The 22,659-nt window shown below is 42.8% G+C and overlaps 2 protein-coding genes across 2 annotated transcripts; one reads left to right on the forward strand and one right to left on the reverse strand.

The window, feature by feature from the left end:
• Window positions 1-5,531: 5,531 nt before the first annotated feature.
• LOC127566241 (uncharacterized) lies at window positions 5,532-8,988 on the reverse strand. Its single transcript, XM_052008262.1, has 3 exons — window positions 8,884-8,988; window positions 7,671-7,960; window positions 5,532-5,826 (listed from the first exon to the last, which is right to left on the reverse strand). Exons 1-3 carry the CDS (start codon window positions 8,986-8,988, stop codon window positions 5,532-5,534), a joined length of 690 nt encoding a protein of 229 aa, XP_051864222.1.
• A 10,675-nt stretch (window positions 8,989-19,663) lies between these two features.
• LOC127566240 (uncharacterized) lies at window positions 19,664-20,083 on the forward strand. Its single transcript, XM_052008261.1, has 2 exons — window positions 19,664-19,678; window positions 19,738-20,083. Exons 1-2 carry the CDS (start codon window positions 19,671-19,673, stop codon window positions 19,985-19,987), a joined length of 258 nt encoding a protein of 85 aa, XP_051864221.1. The 5' UTR covers window positions 19,664-19,670; the 3' UTR covers window positions 19,988-20,083.
• The last annotated feature ends 2,576 nt before the right edge of the window (window positions 20,084-22,659 follow it).

A 22,659-nucleotide genomic window follows, 5' to 3' on the forward strand; every position in this document is an offset into this window, starting at 1 on the left:
ATAAGTTCATCGCCGCGATGACGTATAAGTCAACTTTGCGGCGCACTTTAACAAGCCTTCTACTGACAGCCCTCCCTGTACACGTGCCAGCGTCCGGAGGACCATGCGTCCTGTGGAACAGGCGAGAAGAGACGAGGCTGCTCCTGCGTCATGTCGATATAATGACGACAGACGAGTGCCTTACCATTCAGCAAAAATGTTTACTGCTATATCCTACGAGCATTGGTCCGCTCAGCTAATGAGCAAATAGCTTATGCCTCCAGGCACTCACTCCCGTACACCCGTACAAAACGCAAGCCGTGCCGTTTCATTCACAGGGTGTCGCCTACTCCGTGCGACCACCAAGTTTTTCGGAAGGCGATTACACGCTGGCCCACATTCCGAGACTTATTCACGGCTATTACATCCGAAATCCAAGGACTTCGGAAGTGATAAACTCTTTCCATGTCACTCCAAGACTCGTGAAGCCCCATGCCATTGATGTTCCAAAGTCTCTTTTGACCAATGAAGGTTTCAGTCGGGTGGTCCAGCTTGACTGTTTCGCACGAGGCCATATCCTGGCCGGGGCACAAGTGCGCTACAGCTGCTTACTTGCAAGGCTCTCATCATACACTCTGCATTCGAGTGACCCGGCGCCCTCACCAAACCCCCATTCCATCTCCAGTAGAGTCCACTTCACCCAGTCAGCTAACGTCCATCATTCGTGGCAGTAACACACAAGGTGTTCTGCTCAGCACACTGTCATTCACGTATGCCATTCGGCGTCCGCATGCACTCGGCCTCTGATTGACTCCGATCAGAAGCCACCTTCCTCTCAGAAACTTGTTCAAGCGCTTGGTGCCTTATAATCCTTGCAAAGCCCGCGTCGGCTGTCGCAAGCTGTGCAGCCCAGCCCGAAAGTTTGCAATTCAATTGGCTCCCCGGCAGACCGAATTTGCAGATCGAGCGTCGGCGTCACGTCCTCCCCCAGTTAGCGGGAATCTCCTCATTCCGTCCCACAAACACTCTCAAAATCTGCCCAGCATCCAGCGCAGGCCTCCAAATTCCATAAGAGTCGCAATGATTGCTACTAGCGCTGAAATCCTCCCGTCCATTCTGTCTCGCGGCTCTCACCTAACATTGTGGGGACCCTCCTCGTCAAGAACCATTTTCGGTGTATCCTAGCCCGTTCGGATCCATTTCAAAGTCCATGCTCCTTTTCGGCTCGAATTTCACGTCGAGCGAACCCGCTTGAGGAACTCCTCTCCAATTTTTGGAGGTGAGAACCTGCCGGTAGCCACGAAAGAATCTACCTTCGTGAGGCTAACTTCAACCCACGACCGTGGCGAACCTCAACGGTCGCTACCATGGTCACGCTCCATTCCGCGACCCTGGCTCACGTTGACCTGGGTCACTCGAGGGCTACCGCTCTCGCTCAGTTCCTGAGAAACGGAGCCGTTAAAGAGAACGACTCTCTAAGAAGCAATATGACCCTATTCGAAGTATCGATTTGGGGTCACATGATCTCAGTCCCCCCATCCATTTCCGGCAACTAATTTGCCGCATCACCTTGTTCTAAGCCACAGCACACCACAAAAGCGCGCTTGATTCAACGCCTCGCCCTACTTCAAACGTGTAAGAGTTGACCGGGCGCATCCTCCACACTGGGCCATCCTTCAAATCCGACTCTGACCCATTCAAATCCGAATGAGGTTTTCCAATTTGTCTCAACCGCATGACATCACCAAGATTTTTGCGCAAGATCCTGTGGATCCCAACACACCCGTTTCAAAGTTGCCTTCCGTACTCCAACAGAGTAGACTGAGCTCAACCAGTCACCTTGGATGAACTGTGCTTCCGTACCTGGCTATCCCTTCTGCATCAACTTGCGAGTGATGTTCGCGACGGTTACCCCACTAGTGACACATCGCCAATTAATGTACGTCATGAGTCCTACAGAAGCTCAACTAAGCAGGCGCTCGCTGATCTGCTATAGAGAGTTTCGAACAGCGTCGGAGTGTCTGGTTCCCTTTTATAAGTGGACTCGAACTCGAAAGATTTGCTGAAAGATCCCTAGGATCACTTCTCTGTAAGACTTCCTCGAATCGACAACTAGTGTCGCAAAACGCTAGTATTCGTTGCGGCACGTCCGACGCGTTTTTCTGTCACCGGCCGACGATGGTGTCCAAACCAGCTTTCAGCAAGAGAGAAGTGCTGTCGCAATCGCAAGTTGTTCATCCTGCATGTTGGCTTGCTCCCGTGTCATTTGTACCAAGATTTTTAGCAAGAAATCTGGAACAAGGAAATCGGCTGGGACGACTCCTTACCGGCATCTTCACAGACAGTGACCAGTTTTCTGCAAACTATTCGTCCTTGAACATCCCATTCCTGATGGACAATACACTCCCGCCAAAAATCCAATCCGTTTTTGCGACGCTCTCAGGCGCGTAGTTATGAGCCCGCTCTTACGCACGTGGTGAAACACGACAATTGTCCTCGTGAGCTTCTAGCAGCGTAAGACTAGATGCCACCTATCAAACGGTCTCTCACCTCGTCTTGGAGCTGATGCGGAGCTCATCCTGTTGCAAATATCCGCCGCCCCCCTACCACATTTCCCACCCCACCGACGCTGAGACTACCTTGACAGATTCCCTATAGTTCTGGCTATGGTGGATAAGCACCATCAAGTGACCACTTTCGTGCGATACCAGAGTGGCCAAGATTCATTCGAGCACTTAGGCAACATGTTCGTTCCGAACACAACCCAGCGATCTGGGCAAGCCCTGGTGTCTCGCCGCAAGACTACGGCCAGTCGCTTTGCTGGCAGAAGGCCTGAATGGCTTGACCACTCACCAGCCCGTGCCTTCACCAGTCATTGGCTCGATACTGAATTGGGTGTCAGCGGTAAAGGTCCATTGCAGCGCAGTCATGTAGGACTTCCTCGACCGTTCTCAGTTCGATTCATCGCTCCGTGTAGTGCGTATGTGCGAAGGTGCCCAGCGTCCACTACCCAAGGTCTCGTTTCCAGAGGACGCTCAGCCTCAAGAGTTTGCAGAGCCAAGAGAGCGATTTACAGGCTCAGAGTCGGTATACCGAAGAGTGCTTCCTCCGAGTCCCATAATCGTTTATCGGGTCAAGCGATTCCTAAGCTTGAATCCGTCCTGACAGCAATTGTCCTCGTTTTGTGACGCTAAGAGAAAACACGTTCCACCCCTATCTACGACGAACGGCATCCTAATTCTCCCGTTCGGCTGCGTGTTTTTCACCCTCCTGGTTATCCCTCACGCATTCAAGTCTCCTCATGGGCACCAATTGGTGATGCGGCTGTCCGAACCAAAGCTGAGGAACTTGTGAAGACAGTAATTAGGCATGCAGACCTCGATTCTGCCGCAAGCCCCAGTCGCAGTGATGTGATTCTCCCAACCGCCGGTCGACTTTTTCGTGACCTTCACTAACACCGGAGTAGACTTCGCCTTCCCTTCACGTCAGAGCTATTCGGCACGCTGCAGTACGAGTTAGTATGTTCTTCGTTCTCAGCACGAAGGCATCCATCTTGAGCGACCCACGGATCTGACAGCGGAAAAGTTCTTGGAAGCTTTCTCCGATTCGTGCACGACGCGTGTGCCTCTTCACATGACTCTGACAACGGGAAAACGTTCGTCGAGCCTCCTCCATTCTCTCCAAAGAATTCGTGAGACACCCGCAACCTGATCTCACACTCACAGCCATCAAGGTCTGCATGGCTTTCAACCCACCTGGTTGCCCCACATGCAGGTCTCTGGGAAGCAGGCGTCAAGAGTTCAAGACGAATTTCTACAAACGTTTCCTCCGTAAAAAAATACGCCGAGGAACGTCACCTCTGTCCAAAACTTGAAAGGGTCTCAATTCGCGTCCTCTGTCTCCTATTCAGAGAATGTGAGCGACGTGCGGCACTTACTCCCGTCATTTTCCTGGCAGGGGGTCCACTTACTTTCCATGGCGAGCTAGAGTCCAGAGAGATGTGGAGTGCCATCCGCAACCGCTTGCAACGGTCAAGGCTCTCCATCAGCATTTCGTGCGCCGATGTGGAAAACGAATTTTGAAGAGTTGCATAAGCTGAATAAATGGCATCACCCTCACGCGATCTCCAGGATCTAGGTACATGGTGTCATCATGACATGGAGGATACCACCACAAGAATGCGCCTCGGCGTGTCGCTGACCGCTTGCCAGGTGCTATAAAGTCGTGTGCTTAGACATCCAGAGTGTCTGGTGTTTTCCGCCGACAGTTGCAAAGCTGGATCTCCTTCCTACGCACGCGCTCTGAGTACCTATTCTTCTCTCACTCCACCACTATCCGTTGTTTCTCTTCCGGCTTAGCAATTCATCCCCGCCATGTCTCATTTAATCTATGTTTTTGTTCTTTCTCTCCTTTGTTTTTTCGTTTTTGGTTCACCGTTACAGTTTACAAGCGTTCCTCCAGAAGATCATCCTGCTCCCTCTCCGACGAGTGTGCTTGCGGGTCTTCTCGCCGCGCGCTCCTTTCGCCTCCGACTGCGGCTCTCGCCGAGACAATTCGCTCGATGGATCCGAGCCCTCCAGCACCTTGGACCTGTTACCTCGCGTGGAGTACAAGAATGGCGCCTCGGCGTTGCTGACGCTTGCCCAGGTGCTGATGAAAGGTCCGTGTGGTAACACCAGACGTTGGTTGGGGTTCCGCGACAGTTGCAAAGCTTCCTCTAACTACGGACACGCGCTCTGAGTCACCTATTTCTCTCTCTCTCATCCACTATCTTGTTTTCTCTCCGGCTTAGCAAATCATCCCGCTCCATGTCTTCATATCTTTTTTGTCTTTTTCTCTTCCTTGTTTTTCGTTTTTTGTTTCATCCCTTACAGTTACAAAGCGTCCTCCAGAAATATCCTGCTCCCCTCGACGAAAGTGTCTTGCGAGGCTCTTCCGCCAGCGCGCTCCTTTTCGCCCTCCGACTGCCGGCTTCCGCCAGACAATCGCCTCGATGAGTCGAGCCCCTCTCGCACCGTGGCACCGGTTTACTCGCGTGGAGTTTCCGTGCCTCGCCAGGCCGCCTCAGCGGTCGTGAGTATGTGCTCCCGCACAAAACTGCTACCCTGTGGGTGTGCGTGGTGTCCACGCGCTGCGCAAATGTCCACGTTTGCCCAGCTGACCCAGAGAACGGCTCGCGGTAGTACTTGTCAATAAGTACTGTCCAACTGCTGGCTCAATCAGCACTCCCGGGGCACTTGCCGCAGCGGTGGACTGCAGCATTGTGTTGAGGACCACCACTCCAGGCACTGCACATGCGATCGTAAATACCAAGCAGCGTTCGCGACAACCGAGGGGCCACGCGAACCCACCCGGCACCCACCAGAGGAGGACCATTCGTCATCCGTGAACCCGTCCCACTTCCCCACACACCAGGCTCCGTGCCTAGTCCCCGCCTTGACATTGACGCATACTCAGTGCAAGCGATGAGTTATTCTCCCCCACCCGCGCTGTCTGCTAACACGAGAAGTCACCTTCGATCGTGCTCATGATCCGTGCGTCCCGAAGCCCCATCAGCGAGTCATGGCATCGGCCATGGGCTCTCCATTACTCGGTGGCGCAAGAGTGTGCACGGCAACGTTGCGCTCCAAAGACACACCCATGAGCCGGGAGGTCGTCTTCAAAACCATCCACAGATCCATAAACGACGCCCACAGGACTGTCACACCAGCCGGGCCCAGTTCTTTCAGCAACCTCGTGTTGGCTTGACAAGGACTGGTTCCGCTCGGCATCGGTCCCCAGCAGTTTGGGGCTGAATGTGTACCCTGACGTCGTCTATCGGTATCCTCCCGGGCCAAGGCGGACTGCCTATGGCACAGAATTCCACGCTGGCTGGATTCTATCAGGCACGTGCTATTGAGCAATTTCCGTTGCAATCCCAATATGCAAGGGGGGGAGAATGTTGATGCGAGCGCATTGCTAAGTGGAGGGGCACACCCTCGCTCCGCCGACCGAAAAGCACTCAAGGCTTTTTCGCTCACTAGCATTGCGCTCAGTGGCGTAAGAATGCACTCAAGCTCCAGTGCTCTCAGCTTCTCTCTCCCACAACTCACCACCCTGAGCCGCGTCAGCATTAGATCAGCGAGATGCCGTCGCATTTCTCTGAAGTTTAGTTTCAAACCACGCCTCATTTCGATCGGTATAAATTACCCAATTCTGTGCGCCACAAACCCGCCAGTTTTACAAAAAAATCTACAATATATATATAGTGAAAAAAAACGCGAGTGTTTTTATTTTCGGGAAGCAAAGACATTTCTGGAACTTTTCAGCGCCCCCACGAGAACAACGATCTTCATTCGAAGATCTTCAGCTGCTAAAATATAATAGGATACTTTTAGGACGCATTTAAATGCATATCGGCTTCAGGCGCCGTTACAAAACCCCCCGCTAGAATCAGACTAGGGTATTAAAATCGTACCCTAGCTGACTCCGCCTGAAGCGAACTTACTGCCGTATGTCCTTAGTATGATAATTGCTAACAATCGACCGTGCAGATCCTTTAATTCGTATATACGAATTGCCTATCTTCTCCGCACTTATTCTTTAACAAAGGCGGGCACAAACTTGGCGTTGTACCCGGTTTGAAGACAACTTTGGCTTAAAGTTCCTTCTTCTTCTTGCCCGGTAGTAAAAGGCCACTTCTCTCGATCGAAGATTATACTTCCGATCGTTTTGCTCGTGTTTTAATAGCATGAGTTTAGAGGCTTTATTGCGAATTAAATCAAAACGAATCCTGCCAATCCTGCGATCATCCAGCAAATTTAACTTCTTAGCAATCCGTAAGTTGACCCAGACGTGATCACATGCTGTCCAAACGCCATGGCGTGGTCCCTATACTATAATGAATAGAGGACCTAAATGCACAACCAATTTTGCCCAGCACTTCGTCCCAATCTTTCTGATCAGGGCGCAACTAAGCTCTAATTCCAGACATAACCGACCTATTTACTCATTCTGAGGCGTTTGCTTGAGGCGAGTGAACTGCGGTCAGCACGTGATTTACTTCGTACTGACGCAACAGCTTTTGAAAGGCTCTGACCGAAACTGAGATCCATTATCGGAAACAACGCACGGAACGCCAAAAGTCATAAATAATTCACTTCCAGATATTTTATGACGAGTGCTGCGTTTATCATCTATAACGGGCTTCAGAAAAAAATATTTTGAAAAATGATCGAGAACGATAAATATCCCCATATGGTCCGCTTCGCGATCGTGGATAGGGCCCAAGAAAATCTATGTAAAGCCGTAGGAAAAACCGCTGACTTTCAGGCGCTTTCCCTAATTGCGCTCGTAGTGCACAATTAGGCGCTTTTGTTGTCTTACACACATCGCAGGCGTTAATATGGGCCTTGACGTCAGCCACCAAACTGGCCAAAAATAGTATACTTTTAGGCTTAGTCAATTTCAGCTACGACAAGCGGCCCATTACAGTTGTTGACATTTCGCTTTTTAAGTGCGGTTTCCATGTTAGTCTGCGGTCGAGGTGCATGCAAGATACTTCACACAGGTATCTTCTGGAATTGCAGAGCCGTAAAGTGTTACATTAGGCCACCTTCCTGGTCTTAGTGCAAAAGTTATTTGGACAGACTTCAGGGAATTAATTTTAATTTTCCAGCGAAGAAACCAGGCTTCAATCAGACTGAGCTCACTTTTGCAACAGTTTGAGATGCTTCGTCTCGAGAGTTGCCAGAATGGCTGTATCGTCAGCATATGTTGCAATGGTGCAGTTGTTTGTTGCTGGCATATCTGCCGTGTATAAAGTGTAGAGGACTGGTCCTAGTACACTCCCTTGAGGAACGCCTGCGTTTATGAGAAATAGTGTTGATGTATCATTTCTCTGCTGAACGTAGAAGCATCTCTTCGACAAGTAGGATCTCAGTAACAGATAGTATGGGGCAGGTAGCCAATTCTTTATCTTGAAGAGCAGTCCGATCAAACGCTTGTTGAACATCAAGAAACGTAGCAGTACAGTATTTTTTTGTTCTCAAGTGCATATACAACTTCATTAATGACCCTATGACATTGTTCAGTGGTGCCGTGTCCTCTTCTAAATCCGAATTGATATTCAGGAATGATGGCAAGTTCGTCCAAAATTGGCAACATCCTCTTAAGTAGTATTTTTTCAAATACTTTCGAGAATATTGTCAACAGACTAATGGGACGGTAGATGATAGTTCAGCTTCTGGCTTGTTTGATCTATCGGTGCTATCGTATCTTCATTAACCCGCGACAACGAATCTAGTACCACATGCAAGGAGCCTTTACGATGCTCAATTTGGAATCGATAACGCTGTAGAGCTAATACCCAACGAGCTAAGCGTGAACTTAAATCGTGATTTGACAGGAGCCACTTTAGCGAAGCGTGATCCGTCACTATTTTGAACTCATGTCCTTCTACATACGCTCGAAAATGGTTAAGAGCTACTACTGCAGCTAAGCACTCTTGCTTCAGTTACTGTGTAGTTTACGCTGAGCCTTACTTAATTTTTTCGAGATGAATGCGGCTGGACGCTCATCTCCATTTACAGCTACCTGCACCAACACAGCGTATTGGCAAACGGCTTTGCAAAATCTGGACTGCACAAAACCGGAGCATCGCTAAGTCGAGCCTTCAATTCATCAAACGCTCTCAATGCTTCAGGCGTCAAACTAAATCTTCGCTTGGTCGTCAACAAATCAGTCAATGGAGAAGCAAATGACGCAAAATTGGGAGCAAACTTGCGATACCAGCCACATAAATGTTTTTGGGGCCGGTAAATTTAAGATGGCTTCCACCTTTTCCGGGTCTGTTCTAATGCACCATCACCTATTATGTGGCCCAAATAGCCCACACGCCGCATGCAGAAATGACTTTTGCCAGACCTTCACGCTTTCCAAACTAGAAGAGACCACGAAGATATCATCCAAATACACAAATACCTCGTTCCTAAGACGAGCTGGAACCACCTCATCCATCAACCGAGACATTGTACTTGTGGCGTTGCATAAGCCCAAATGGCATGACTTTTAAATGGTAGAGAGGTCTACCAGGGACTGTAAACACTGTTTTGTCTCGCGATTGAAGCTCTAAAGGCACTTGCCAATATGCATCCTTCAAGTCCAAACTGGTTATATATCGGCCTTTGGCAGGCGGCTCTAGATGCCTTGAATTTGTGGCAGAGGATATGCGTCTTTCTCTGTGAAACTATTTACCTTCCGACAATCAAAAAATTCTCACTTTGCCGGCTTAGTGACCATGTCTATGGGAGATGACCATGAACTCTCTGACTCCGAGCTGCAACATTCTGTCAATTTCGGCGTACATATCCTTCTCCACCGCGGGTGAGACTGGAAAATGACGTTGCTTCGCAGGCTTAGCACTGCCCGCATCTCTTGCATGCGATATCAAGTTGGTCTTTCCGAGGCCTTCTTGACCAAAAGAAGGAAAGCACTGTATGACATTGGCCAACTTAACTTTGTCGCCGCTAAACAATACATGTTGGTCAACATTGTCACTGTTTTCTTTTGTCTCCCCCGTAATCTCTAGGCTTGCGAATTCCAAGCTTTTTGGGAGAAGCTTATACAGCTTCCAAAAATCTATGCCCAAGCACAAATCTTGCTTTAACGATGGTACTATTTACAAATTCAAAGACTTTATCATGTTGCCGTATTCAATGTCCACTTTCATTCGACCTACTACTTGCTGTGGGCTTCCATCTGCAGTGGTAGCGCTTCTCTTCATGGTCTTGAATGCAAACTTCTCTTCCAACAATTCTTTGGCCAAACTACCTCCGCCACAACTTTAGTATCCGAATTGGCAGGAATGGCCTAGGATCAAATGATCCTGAGAGTTAGAGCAAACGTATTCTAATCCGATTACAGACTTTTAACGTGCTGCCAAAAGGACTTAATACGCTTGGAGTTTCGTGCATTAGTTCTTTGAATTCTCTGGTAAACAGTCACGCTCAGGGTTTATAGACAAGCTGGGAATTTTGTGATGTAGCAATGAGCTTTCATCTTTTTTTTGTAAGTCTGGTAACGTAGGAAATGAAAGACTCGCAGCATTCACTATTGGTCCGTCATAGTAGCCTGGCTCTTTGCGGCACTCGGCGACTTCGGTCTGAACGCCGACTTCGATGTGCCGAACTTGGAGTTTTTTTTACAACACTTTAGGCAACTTGGCTTATATGTGTTTGCTGCTCCACAGCCATAACAAAAAAACCCTTCTCTCGGACAGGCAGTTTTTGATATCGGTGCCCCTCTTTTCGGCAATTCCAGCATATCAAGGATATAGCCTCCACATCTAAATCTTCTGCTAGTTCCGTCTCGCTAATCTCTTCTGTCTCTTGAACCAACTCCGACACTTCACGCTTAAAAGGAGCTAGTCTACCGTATCCATGAAACCTTTTTACGTCGTCTAAAACGTTTCACGACGTCTACATATTTCTCTTAGAGCTGGAACTGTTCTTATATTCACATTGAGAATTTCATGTTGAATCTCTGGTCTCAGATTATTTCTAAGGATTCGAACTATCTTGGTATCTGACCACGGAACTTCCAACTGATTGTAACGTGTAACGAAGCAAGTTCGCTGAAGGAAGCTGGTGAAAATGTAGCGCCATGAAAGGCGTACGCGATCGCTACGGCTGTTGTCTGGTCGGATGGGTGTGGGCAAGAAAAATATCCTTTCCGATACGTGCTTCCGTAGATTAATTACATTATTAATAAATTCGCGAACTTAAGGAAGGGGGAAAATGGGGAAGAGACATACAAGGACAGTAAACAAAAGAGAGTTGAAGTAAAACTAGAGAAAAGACAAGTTATGGACCTACCTTCGACTTGGAGCACTTCTCCTTTACGGTGCACTCATTGGTGCAGACGCCCACCCTACCATGATCCTGCAAAGCCAATGGAAAAATCAATTTAAATGACAGGATCCTCGGAGAAGCTCCTCGTTACTCCACCCTCCCCACACAAACGCTGCATGGTTCCAAATTTGAAAACTTACTCGCACATACTAAAACATTATAACAATTTATTTAAATTAAGAAATAAAAGAAAAGGCAAATAAAGCAACAAAAGAAAACATGGACGGAATATGAAAAAACGACGTTGAAATATTAAAGCTAATTTAAATCTATTTCATAAATACTTAAAAACTAAATAAATAGATAAATAGAATAATTATGATTAATAGAAATAGATAGCTAATATTTCATATTGCAATTTTTATATGGATCGCTAAATTAATAAATAGTTTTTATGTAATTGGGAATCCATATCCTTATATGGCAATGGACCATCGGCAAAAGCCCAGCCCTAAGAAACTTAAGGTTTCTCAGGCGCAGCGAAATGAAGCTGCCAGCAAAACAAATAAAAATAAACTTCGTTTGGTCTTTAACTTTTGCATTCAACAGATGCAATACAAAAAAGCTCTGTAGCGAACAATATGAGAAAAAGCTACGTAGGTATAAACAAAAAGCTCACTTACAGCATTCTCCAGCGACGAAAGATCTTTCTCAGCCGGTGATATGTGTGTGTGTGTGTTGTTATGTTGTTGTGGTTGCAGCTGTGGAACAAACATTTAAAGCCCTAACCAAAAGCTTTCTACTCAAATGTTGATCTGAGCTTTTATGCCAGATGTTCCATTGTTTACTTTGTAAACAATTATAAATGTAATTCTAAAATTGCAAATTCATGACAGAAAACAAAAGTATTTACGAACAATATATATGTAGGGACGACCAACTGACTAATGAAGTTTATATACAACTGATACCTAGTAGAGTATACCACGAAATCATTTTGTAAATTTACATCACAGTTTTTCTTCCATTTAACATATATATATGAACGCAAACAAGACTTTACATGAACAAAATAGATTACAAAGAAGCACTAATTAAGTGGCAGAAGGCCCAAAATGAACAATGTCGAAATACATATACTAAACAACACAATCATCTATGGCACGGTCATCGGCTTAGGTGACATCTCTCAAGGTCACTTGCACCTATACCACATCTGGGGTAATGCTGGCGTTCTCCTTGATTTCCCTCTTAGGCTGATGTCAGAGTGCGAGCGAGAAGCGATGCGATAATATTGGGCGAGAACGAGCGATAAACCACTGCAACCTTTTTTATATGCAATCGCTCGAAAGATGACAGAGTGAGAGCGAAGCGAGTTGCGAGTTCAAGCGAGAAAGCGAGAGCAAAGCGAGAGAGCAGTTTGCAACCTGCTTTATCGCTTCAACTCTCTCAAGGCGTACGATTGTTTTGTTGCATTCTGTGATTTAATTACCGCTTATTTTTCAAAATTTGGGCAACGCTTCTCCAGCCGACTACTAATTTTATTTAATATATAGTCAAAAATCGAAATATACATCCTTGAATAGTTAAAAAAAACTTTTCTGGGTGGTTTCTCAAGTCATTATATAAATTTTTGAACTCTTTTTCCTTTCTACTTTTTCGTTTCTACTGCAGTTAAGCGGTGGACGCCACTTTTTTTTTTAAACAAAATTAAGTGTTGCTTGAAGCAAAAAAATCTTCGTCCGAATCCATCACCATCATATTAATAACTGAAAAATAGAACAATGTAGCTCGCTCTTGCAAAGCTCTCACTCTGACATCTTCTCGCTTTGCTCATCGCTTCTCGCATCGCTTCGCTTCGCTTCGCTTCTCGCGCGCACTCTGACATCAGCCTTAGGGACAACTCCCAATGCAAATTGAGGTGGCGGCGGTGCGGTAGCGCTGCAAATCGCTCCTCCTAATTTGCGCCAGATTGCTGTGCTGACTCCCGCTTGCAGCTATCAGCTGATCTGCTGCAGCTTTCGCAGCGGTCGTGCAGAAGCTTTCAAAGCTTTAGCACAAGCTTTGTTCTGCCAACTGTCGAAGCGGAGTGGATGAGCTTTGCTTGGTGGCTTAACTTCGTAAGAACCAACAACATCCAAAAGTACAAAATGAAACTACGTGCCGTCTGATTGTGAAAGAAAAATCAGATCATGAATACATGTAAGCTTTATATCTGCAATAGTGCAATAGTTACCCTGCCTTTTTGGACGGCACCATAAAAACTCCAAATTTTGTCTCCGCCTGTTGGCTATCGCCTACTGACCGAAAAATGGGTGTTTTCACACAATTTCCTTATTCGCACTATGCACTTTTTAGTTAACTGAATATTTATGTTGGGTCGTTACGTTAACGTCCGTCGCACTTAATTCTCAATTTATAAATATTGTTCTTTTTTTCTGATGCGACTTGTCACGACCAATTCAGAAAAATGACTTTGCGAGATTGCATGACCAACACGAATCAGCAAAAAAAACTGGCTTGTCAATAGGGCGTTAAACTTTGATGCATTCATAACATCCCATTCTTTGACATTCACTGCCTCAAGATGCATCTATCGCAAAAATCTTTTTGATGTTGCCAAGCCCCACACACAGATGGCGCTAATAAAATTATGCCAACAAAATACAATTATCCTAAAAGTTTATACTAACATTAAGCAATTATTATACATTTAACATTTAACTAACAAAAATGGGATTATTAACATATATATACATAACTTTAATAAATATACTACATTAACTACTTTTTCTACAAATAGAGCCGTGGCGCTGACGGTTTCCAATATCAAAAAAACTTTGCCTACTTTTAGGCCCAACAAATAAATGTTGGCGGTCCAAGCGACCACTAAAATCGAAATACCCTCATAAAATCTATCAAAAGCTTCGTTTGTCTTTTGCTTCCTATTTCGGATCAACTCCTCGATATCGCAATCATCTCTAGCGATGCGAAAATGCGACCGCAATGCCGAGCACAAGCAATCCCATCGAACTTCGCCAGTTGTTACAAAGACAAAAAAAACAAGTAAGAAAGTTACAGTCGAGTGGGCTCAACTGTGAGATACCGGCTAGCCATTTTTAATAAAGGCAAAATATTGCGGTATCATTTTCAAAATATACCAAAAATACTAAAAAATATACCAAATGATATGTTTGGTATATCGATATAGTACACCATTCAAAATATACCATAGACGGCACAATGTACCAGATTGTCGGCCAAAGCAACTCAGACCCATAGTAAGTAGGCGTTTTTGCCCATACAAAAGTATTTCTTTAATAACTTCCACAATTTTTATCCGATCGCAACCAAATTCTCAGAAATCATAACTATAGTAATTATTGTATATACCAAAATTCGCAACTCTAGCTTTAAAATTACGCTTGTTATTCGATTTTTTTGATTTGCGGGGGCGGAAGTGGGCGTGGCAAAAATTTGAAACAAACTTGACTTGCGTGCAAACATAACATATGTTGTCGAAAAAAAATTATAGCTCTATCTCTTATAGTCTCTGAGATCCTGTGTTTCATACGGACGGACGGACAGACACACAGACGGACAGACGGACATGGCTATATCGTCTCGGCTGTTGACGCTGATCAAGAATATATATACTTTATAGGGTCGGAGATGCCTCCTTCTACCTGTTACATATATTTCCTGCCGGTACAAAGTTATAATACCCTTCTACTCTATGGGTAGCGGGTATAAAAATTCAAAAATGAAATATTATCAGAGATATCATAAACGTTTTTAGCCGATAACCAAGCCTGACATCGCACATGTCGTAATTCTCAAGAAAAAAAAAGAAATAGAAATAGTGTGTAAGAATGTACTTTCCATCAAAAAGAGGATACATTCTGGCGGAATTTATTTAGGCCTGATTTACGGGCAACAAAGCAATCTACAATACTTTTGTTGTATTCCAGTAAATCAGAGAAGCCTAAATTCGAATTCAAATTTGGGTATTCTTCAGTCATTCGGGGTTGCAACATTTTCCAAAACCAAATGTCTACATATTCCATCCGACTGACATGAAGGACATCAAAATTTGTCGTGTTTCACCAATAATGAAAAATAATTTAAATGGGACAAAATAATCAACCGTAGTTGAATTATAAAAATAAATACCCCATTATTGGCAAATACAAAAATTAGAAGGAAAAATTTCAACCCAACTTTTTCTTTTTGGCCAAAAAGGAACTGATTGTGTATTCCTTCTTTGTAACCATAAAGATTTTTGAGATAAAGTCGAATTTTCTTGAAAAGAAAAATGAATGAAAAAGAAAACGAATGAAAAGAAAATGAAGAGTTCATAGAGTACGAAATTTGAACTTATCCGAAAGTCTTAATGAGTGTTTACTGTACTCACTAAGGCCCCACGTTGAGCGCCACTTTTCTTAATTAATAATAATAATTTATAACTTTAATGTGCAACGGAAGGAAGCACAAGGTGACAGGGCTATCGGCATTTGCGGGGCACGCTTTAGAGTCCGGCACTAGCTCGTCGGCTTTGGGGGGTGGTGGTCTTGCTTATACGAATAGCCCTTCCGCTGCTCATTATTATGAATTGAAGATCAGAAATTGAGCGTGCTGCGACAAAGAAAGGATTGCTAGAAAACTAACCGGAAAGAGGAAGAAAAATCCAAAAATGTGTCGAAAATAAAAAGAAAAAACAAAGAGAGAGTGAGAGAGAAAGTTAGAGAGAGATTGAGAAAGAGAGAGAGAGAGAGCGGGAATTAAGGTAGGTCATCACAGCTGTTACGTGATAAGTGTCCCCACCCAACCAAAGACCACGGCATCAGAGCATAGCTCTGGTGATCCCTTCAACCCCTACGACTGTGGAGTCAACGGCTTGTTTTGGCTAAATAATAAATAAATCAGTTTATATTTAATAAGTTTTAATCAAAAAGAAATTTTAAAACGCAAGACATTAGCGAAAAAATATAAAATAAAAGATAGTGCAAAATTAAAATTAATAGGTTATAAGAAGACAATTATAAGTTTGTTCTTTTCTATTAAATAGGTATAAATGTAACTTTTGTTTGCAGTGGTTTGTTTTATCTCAAGTAATAATTTTTAAACTTTTGTAAATTCTCTTTAAACATTTGAATATTTATTAATTTGAATTTTTTTGTATGTTCTTCTTTTAAATCTATATATCGTGTTTATACATAATGAATCGAGGTGAAAGTAAATATGTGTGTTCTCGAAATAAAAACAAGTAAGAAAGCTACAGTCGAGTGTACTCGACTGTGAGATACCCGCTACCCATTTTGAATAAAAGAAACATATTTTGCGGTATTTTCTCAAAATATACCGAATATACTGCAAAAATACTAAAAATATACCAAATGATATGTTTGGTATATCGATATAGTACACCATTCAAAATATACCATAGACGGCACAATGTACCAGATTGTCGGCCAAAGCAACTCAGACCCATAGTAAGTAGGCGTTTTTGCCCATACAAAAGTATTTCTTTAATAACTTCGACAATTTTTATCTGATCGCAACCAAATTTTCAGGAATCATAACTACTATAGTAAATATTGTATATACCAAAATTCACAACTCTACGCTTGTTATTCGATTTTTTTGATTTGCGGGGGCGGAAGTAGGTGTGGCAAAAATTTGAAACAAACTTGATCTGCGTGCAAACATAACAAATGCTGTCGAAAAAAAATTATAGCTCTATCTCTTATAGTCTCTGAGATCTAGGTGTTCATACGGACAGACGGACATGGCTAGATCGTCTCGGCTGTTGACGCTGATCAAGAATATATATACTTTATAGGGTCGGAGACGCCTCCTGTTACATACATTTCCTGCCGGCACAAAGTTATAATACCCTTCTACCCTATGGGTAGCGGGTATAAAAACTCACCAACAGAACTCCTGCGGCGGCGATCGATCTCCGGCAAAATTGTGCTGGAACAGTGCTAAATAAAAAGAAATAAAACATTCACCAAAAGACTTCATGTTGCACATTCTCGAAACTGGTACAAAATATTCAATATAATTCTTACTGCTCTAATTGCATACGTTTTAATTTGTTTTGTTGTTTCTTAAACTGGCACTGATTTTAAATTCATATTATTCATTGATTTAATTTAATTTATTAAATAACATTTTTTTTCATTTGGTATTTGTAAACTTGTTCACGCTTTTGTTTTAATTATTTAATTCGATTTCATGAAATATGTATTGTAAAATACTTTACTTTTATTTTGTTAATAATTTTAAAATTGTACAAATTAAATTAGCTTTTTATTTTGTTGTAAATTTTAAGCTGATACAATTTAGAAGCGCTTTGATTTTTATTTGTTGTTTTCCATTTGTTGTTAACTTTACACTTTTACAATTGAAGTACCGCTTTAATCTTAATTTCAATTTTTGAATATTTTTTCCGTGAACAAATAAACTTGCTAATTTTTAAATTATTTTTTTCACAACTTTTAACTTCTATATCTTCGTTTACATTTTTTTTTATTTTTTAACATAATTTAATTTCCCATTTTTTTGTGCAACTTTTGCACTTTAGCACTACAAAATTTTAATAATTTGTTATAGCCACTACCCATAGGGTAGAAGGGTATTATAACTTTGTGCCGGCAGGAAATGTATGTAACAGATAGAACGAGGCATCTCCGACCCTATAAAGTATATATATTCTTGATCAGCGTCAACAGCCGAGACGATCTAGCCAAGAGATAGAGCTATAATTTCGACAGCATTTGTTATGTTTCCACGCAGATCAAGTTTGTTTCAAATTGTTGTCACGCCCACTTCCGCCCCCGCAAATCAAAAAAATCGAATAATAAGCGTAATTTTAAAGCTAGTGTTGTGAATTTTGGTATATACAATAATGACTATAGTAGTTATGATTCCTAAAAATTTGGTTGCGATCAGATAAAAATTGTCGAAGTTATTAAAGAAATACTTTTGTATGGGCAAAAACGCCTACTTACTGGGGGTCTTAGTTACTTTGTCTGACAATCTGGTATATCGTGCCGTCTATGGTATATTTTGAATGCGGTACTATTTCGATATATCACATATACCATTTGGTATATTTTTAGTGTTTTTGTAGTATATTTGGTATATTTTGAGAAATATACCACAAAATATATTGCTTTTATTCAAAATGGGTAGCGGGTATCTCACAGTCGAGTACACTCGACTGTAGCTTTCTTACTTGTTCAAACACAAATTGTTGTTTTCAATTTTTAAACCGTCTTGCATAACAAGATTCAAGCCACGAATCTTTAAATTCTCACATGCTTTGAGCATTGAGCTTGCGTTATCGGTCACAATCAGAGAACGGCACACTCAACGGGTGCACCCGTTATACACACTCAACGGGTGCACACGCGCAGCCTTACTACATGAGCAATTTATCGCGTAGCCTTACACTCGCGAGTGCGAGTGCCGAGGCATACTCGCACTCGCGAGCCTCTAACACTCGCAATTGCGAGTGCCGAGGCATACTCGGCAATTGATTCTATGCACTCGGGTAAAGCCGGTGCCGGTGGTTATGGGTGGACCGGCACGATTGTATGTATGTACATACATATGTACGTTTGTGTGTATGTATATTGAGATGCAAGAAATGCCGTCGGCTTTTTGTATTGTTCTTGTTATTGCTGGTGCGCTGTTCTTGCACTCATTTTATTTCTTTGAAAATTTAAATTCGAAAACTATTTTTTTGGCTTTGTGTAGTGTATTTATTTGATGTCTTATATAATAAATAAAAATTAAATTTTAATTTTAAAGAATTTTTATATATTGATAAGGAACAAAACAAGTAAAAATACAACTAATCTGTTTATATTTTATGCTTATAATAAGAATGTAAAAATAAAATTTCAGGAAAAACCACCTGATATTTTATTTGACCATTTGTCAAAGTAAAAAAAACACCCAAAAATCATTCAAAGAAGTCAAAAGTCATAAAATCTACCCGCGAGCCGCGACACACAAGCATCAATAGGGGTGGGGGAAAAAACACCCCGAGTATTTGCTCAGACACTCGCGAGTGTCTGATCAAACACTCGCGAGTGTCTGAGCAAAACACTCGCGAGTGTCAGAGCATTTCGTCAAGAGTGTCTAAAATGATCGGTTGCACGAAGAACAACCACCCGCGAGACACAAGTGTGTACAAGCCGAGTGCCTAAAATGATCGGGTGCCGAATAGGCGAGTGCAAGAAAGGCTCGAGTATGACAATGACTCATACTCGCAGCACTCGCATGATTTTGAATGAGTGTGTATCTCTCACTCGGTTTGCGAGTGCACGAGTAGCACTCGCACTCTTAAAAGTACGGGTGTGAGTCGAGTGTCGAAATTTGCCACCCGTGACGATGTCTGGTACAAACTTTTTTTTTTTTACCACCCGGTCGGTGGTGCTCAAGTTCAAATCCCGATCGAGAATACGTGCATTTTTCTATTTAATATTTTGAGAGTATATTTTGCTTTTATTCAAAATGGATAGCGGGTATCTCACAGTCGAGGGTGCTTTCTTACTTGTTCAAGTGTTGATGAGGTTCTATTAGACTTCTAAAATCATATATGTATGTACATATTGTGACGCCCTTTTGTTTATTCTTGATCATAGTAGGCAAATTTGTTTGAGGCGGCCTTTACATAGTTTCCAGAATATTGAACTCAGTCACATTGGAGCTCAGTCGTGCTTTTGTGTGTGTATAAGAAGAGAGCAAATTTGTTTCAATTTTTTTTACTGATATTTTTGTACATCAAATTAAATCAATTAAACATCATAGATTTTGTGTTCTGAAGAAAATAAAAAAACTAAAACTATGAATTGGTGAGTACTTTCGTTGAACTATTTTTCGCAAACTTGTATTCAACAAAGAATTGTTTCAGGCTTGGAAAAGCGTTGACTGCAATTCTGGATTCTGAGCGTAACACCGATTGTAAATTTATCATCAATGATAAGGTCTATTTAGGCCATAAATTGATCTTCTCGTGTGCGTCCGAAGTCTTTGAGCGCATGTGCTATGGAAACTTTACCGAGGGAACGACTGGAGAGATTAAGCTAACAGACGTGGAGCCCGCAACTTTCGTAATGTCCATTATAGAAATTTTTAGGTGTGAACTTTTCAAAAGAGATTAAGTCGAGAAATAATTCCTTATGGGATTGAATTTCGGGTTTATCATTCAAATTAAGGTATTTTTCAATAAGTTGAAAGCGGTCCAGCTCGGGAATACATCCCTTAAGAACTATAATTAAATTCTTGAATGTGTGCACTGGAAAATCAAAAATGTTCGCCTGGTTGACTATTTCTCTTGCTTCCCCTTTAAGATATGAATTGACTTCAATAAATAATGAGGAACACGAAAGTACGTGCGAGCATTGATATATGGCCAGAAGTTCGATTACGCAGGCGTCCTTAATGCTGCTCACAAGATATTTATGTCCGAACTCGAGTAGCTTTATAATTTGTTTTACGTCATCGCATTTTATCTGCGAGTCGCCGCTATAGATAAAATTTCGAAACATGACGAAAGTTTCGTCGCGAGTTTAAATTCGAAAACTATTTTTTGGCTTTGTGTAGTGTATTTATTTGATGTCTTATATAATAAATAAAAATTAAATTTTAATTTTAAAGAATTTTTATATATTGATAAGGAACAAAACAAGTAAAAATACAACTAATCTGTTTTATTTTTATGCTTATAATAAGAATGTGAAAAATAAATTTCAGGAAAAACCACCTGATATTTTATTTGACCATTTGTCAAAGTAAAAAAACACCCAAAAATCATTCAAAGAAGTCAAAAGTCATAAAATCTACCCGCGAGCCGCGACACATAAGCATCAATAGGGGTGGGGGAAAAACACCCGAGTATTTGCTCAGACACTCGCGAGTGTCTGATCAAACACTCGCGAGTGTCTGAGCAAAACACTCGCGAGTGTCAGAGCATTTCGTCAAGAGTGTCTAAAATGATCGGTTGCACGAAGAACAACCACCCGCGAGACACAAGTGTGTACAAGCCGAGTGCCTAAAATGATCGGGTGCCGAATAGGCGAGTGCAAGAAAGGCTCGAGTATGACAATGACTCATACTCGCAGCACTCGCATGATTTTGAATGAGTGTGTATCTCTCACTCGGTTTGCGAGTGCACGAGTAGCACTCGCACTCTTAAAAGTACGGGTGTAAGTCGAGTGTCGAAATTTGCCACCCGTGACGATGTCTGGTCACAATGCACAAAACAAAACAAAACATCATTTAATTTTTTTGTGCTAAGTGACGCTGTTCGATACTGAAAGCAATCGATAAAATGGCATGTCACAGTTAAAAATTAATAATTTACGCTTGATATCCAGCAATCGCTTGTCACAGCAATATTGGTTGTTTCCTTCAATTTGGTTTTTAAGGCGAGAACAGCCTATTCAAATACACCCTTCACCAGCACATCTCTTAGAAAGGTTTTGTTGGGAATTTTTGACCTTGTTTCAAAAATTTGAAAGTACTCGATGAAACCTTAATTTTCAACTATATTAAAGGGTTGAACATCCTTTGTGATTATTTTGGCTTATGCATGATCGATATCCTTCTTCCGTCTAGAGTTGATATTGTAACGAACCGTTACAACGCCGAGGTAACTAGCGCTGTCCAGGGGTCAAATTATCAAGAAAATTGCGTTTTTGCTGAAACCCTACAAATCTAGCATTACAAAGTGTGAGACCAATCTTCATGCCGAATGTAGAGGTGTCGATAGCAAAAAGAAAACGCAGTGGTTGTGGTTTAGTTCTTTATTTATTGTTTTACGAGATCTCTCGTGAAAGAATTATGTGTTTTGCGTGAAGGGAAGGAAAACGAGATGCACGGAGTAAGTGAAACGAGTGCTGACTGTACATACAGTACACAGAGTGACACGCAAAGTGCGAGGACGCACTTTTGACACACCGATAGTATACCGAGTTGTTTAAGTAGTAATCACAGCCTGAAAATATTGAAAATATTACCAAACGCTACTCGTCAAGTAGAGAAACTCACCCTGCATCATATTTCTGCCGCTCTAGCCCAGGCGGCTGAAGTTTTGGTGGTTTTATAATTATATCGGCGACCCAAGCGTGGCCCATGGGTCCGGGTTGGAGAGGGGCAGAGATACACCGTCTCTCGCTCAATCCAGTAAGTCACTCACCTTTCTTTTCTTGCAAATTCGTTTAAAGGTTAAAGGTCGCCCCAGATGAATCTGTATCTGCCCCCCCATGAGCTTGTATTCAGCTTTGAGGCATCCGATGAAGCGGCAACTCCCAAAAGAGCCAGTGAGGAGTCCTGGTGTCTCATTGGAATCGGTGCCAAAAAAGATAAAAATTCAGAGAAGGCTTCCATAGGCGGTAGAAGAGTTACGCGAGCTGATCGATGGTCTGATCAAGATAGTTACGTCACGTCACCCAGACAAATAAAATACGTTCGCACGCATCAAATCTGTGCAAATTAAGATTACATTTAGTATAAAACTGGCGGCTGTAGAGACAGTGTCTCAGGCGACCGCAGAGGCACTGGACGAAGTCTCGAATTGCGAACGTATCTCGTCGATGCAAACCTCGCCGAGTAATGCGGTGATTACGGTTGAAGGCAAGCACACCAGTAATTCTTACATGAAGCGCATAATTAACCAACGTAGGGATCCTACGGACATGAAGAATACAGAGAAGAGAAGCGTGCGTCAGGATACAGAAGGGGGCATCACCACAAAAAAGCCACCAAGAAGACGCAGAAGGCCGGACGCCATCATTATACAACCCACGGACAGGATCTCATATAGTGATGTGCT

Source organism: Drosophila albomicans, unplaced genomic scaffold, assembly GCF_009650485.2.
Source record: "Drosophila albomicans strain 15112-1751.03 unplaced genomic scaffold, ASM965048v2 utg000043l_pilon, whole genome shotgun sequence".
NCBI lineage: Eukaryota > Metazoa > Arthropoda > Insecta > Diptera > Drosophilidae > Drosophila > Drosophila albomicans.

What these genes read in the sequence shown, in the direction of transcription:
- LOC127566241 (XM_052008262.1), bottom strand. Translation starts at nt 8,988, where the DNA reads ATGTCTCGGTTGATGGATGAGGTGGTTCCAGCTCGTCTTAGGAACGAG. An exon ending in CTAGTTTGGAAAGCGTGAAG is followed by an intron (nt 7,961 to 8,883) that starts GTCTGGCAAAAG and finishes ATGTTCAACAAG; the next exon opens with CGTTTGATCGGACTGCTCTT. An exon ending in CATCTCAAACTGTTGCAAAA is followed by an intron (nt 5,827 to 7,670) that starts GTGAGCTCAGTC and finishes TCTGTGCCATAG; the next exon opens with GCAGTCCGCCTTGGCCCGGG.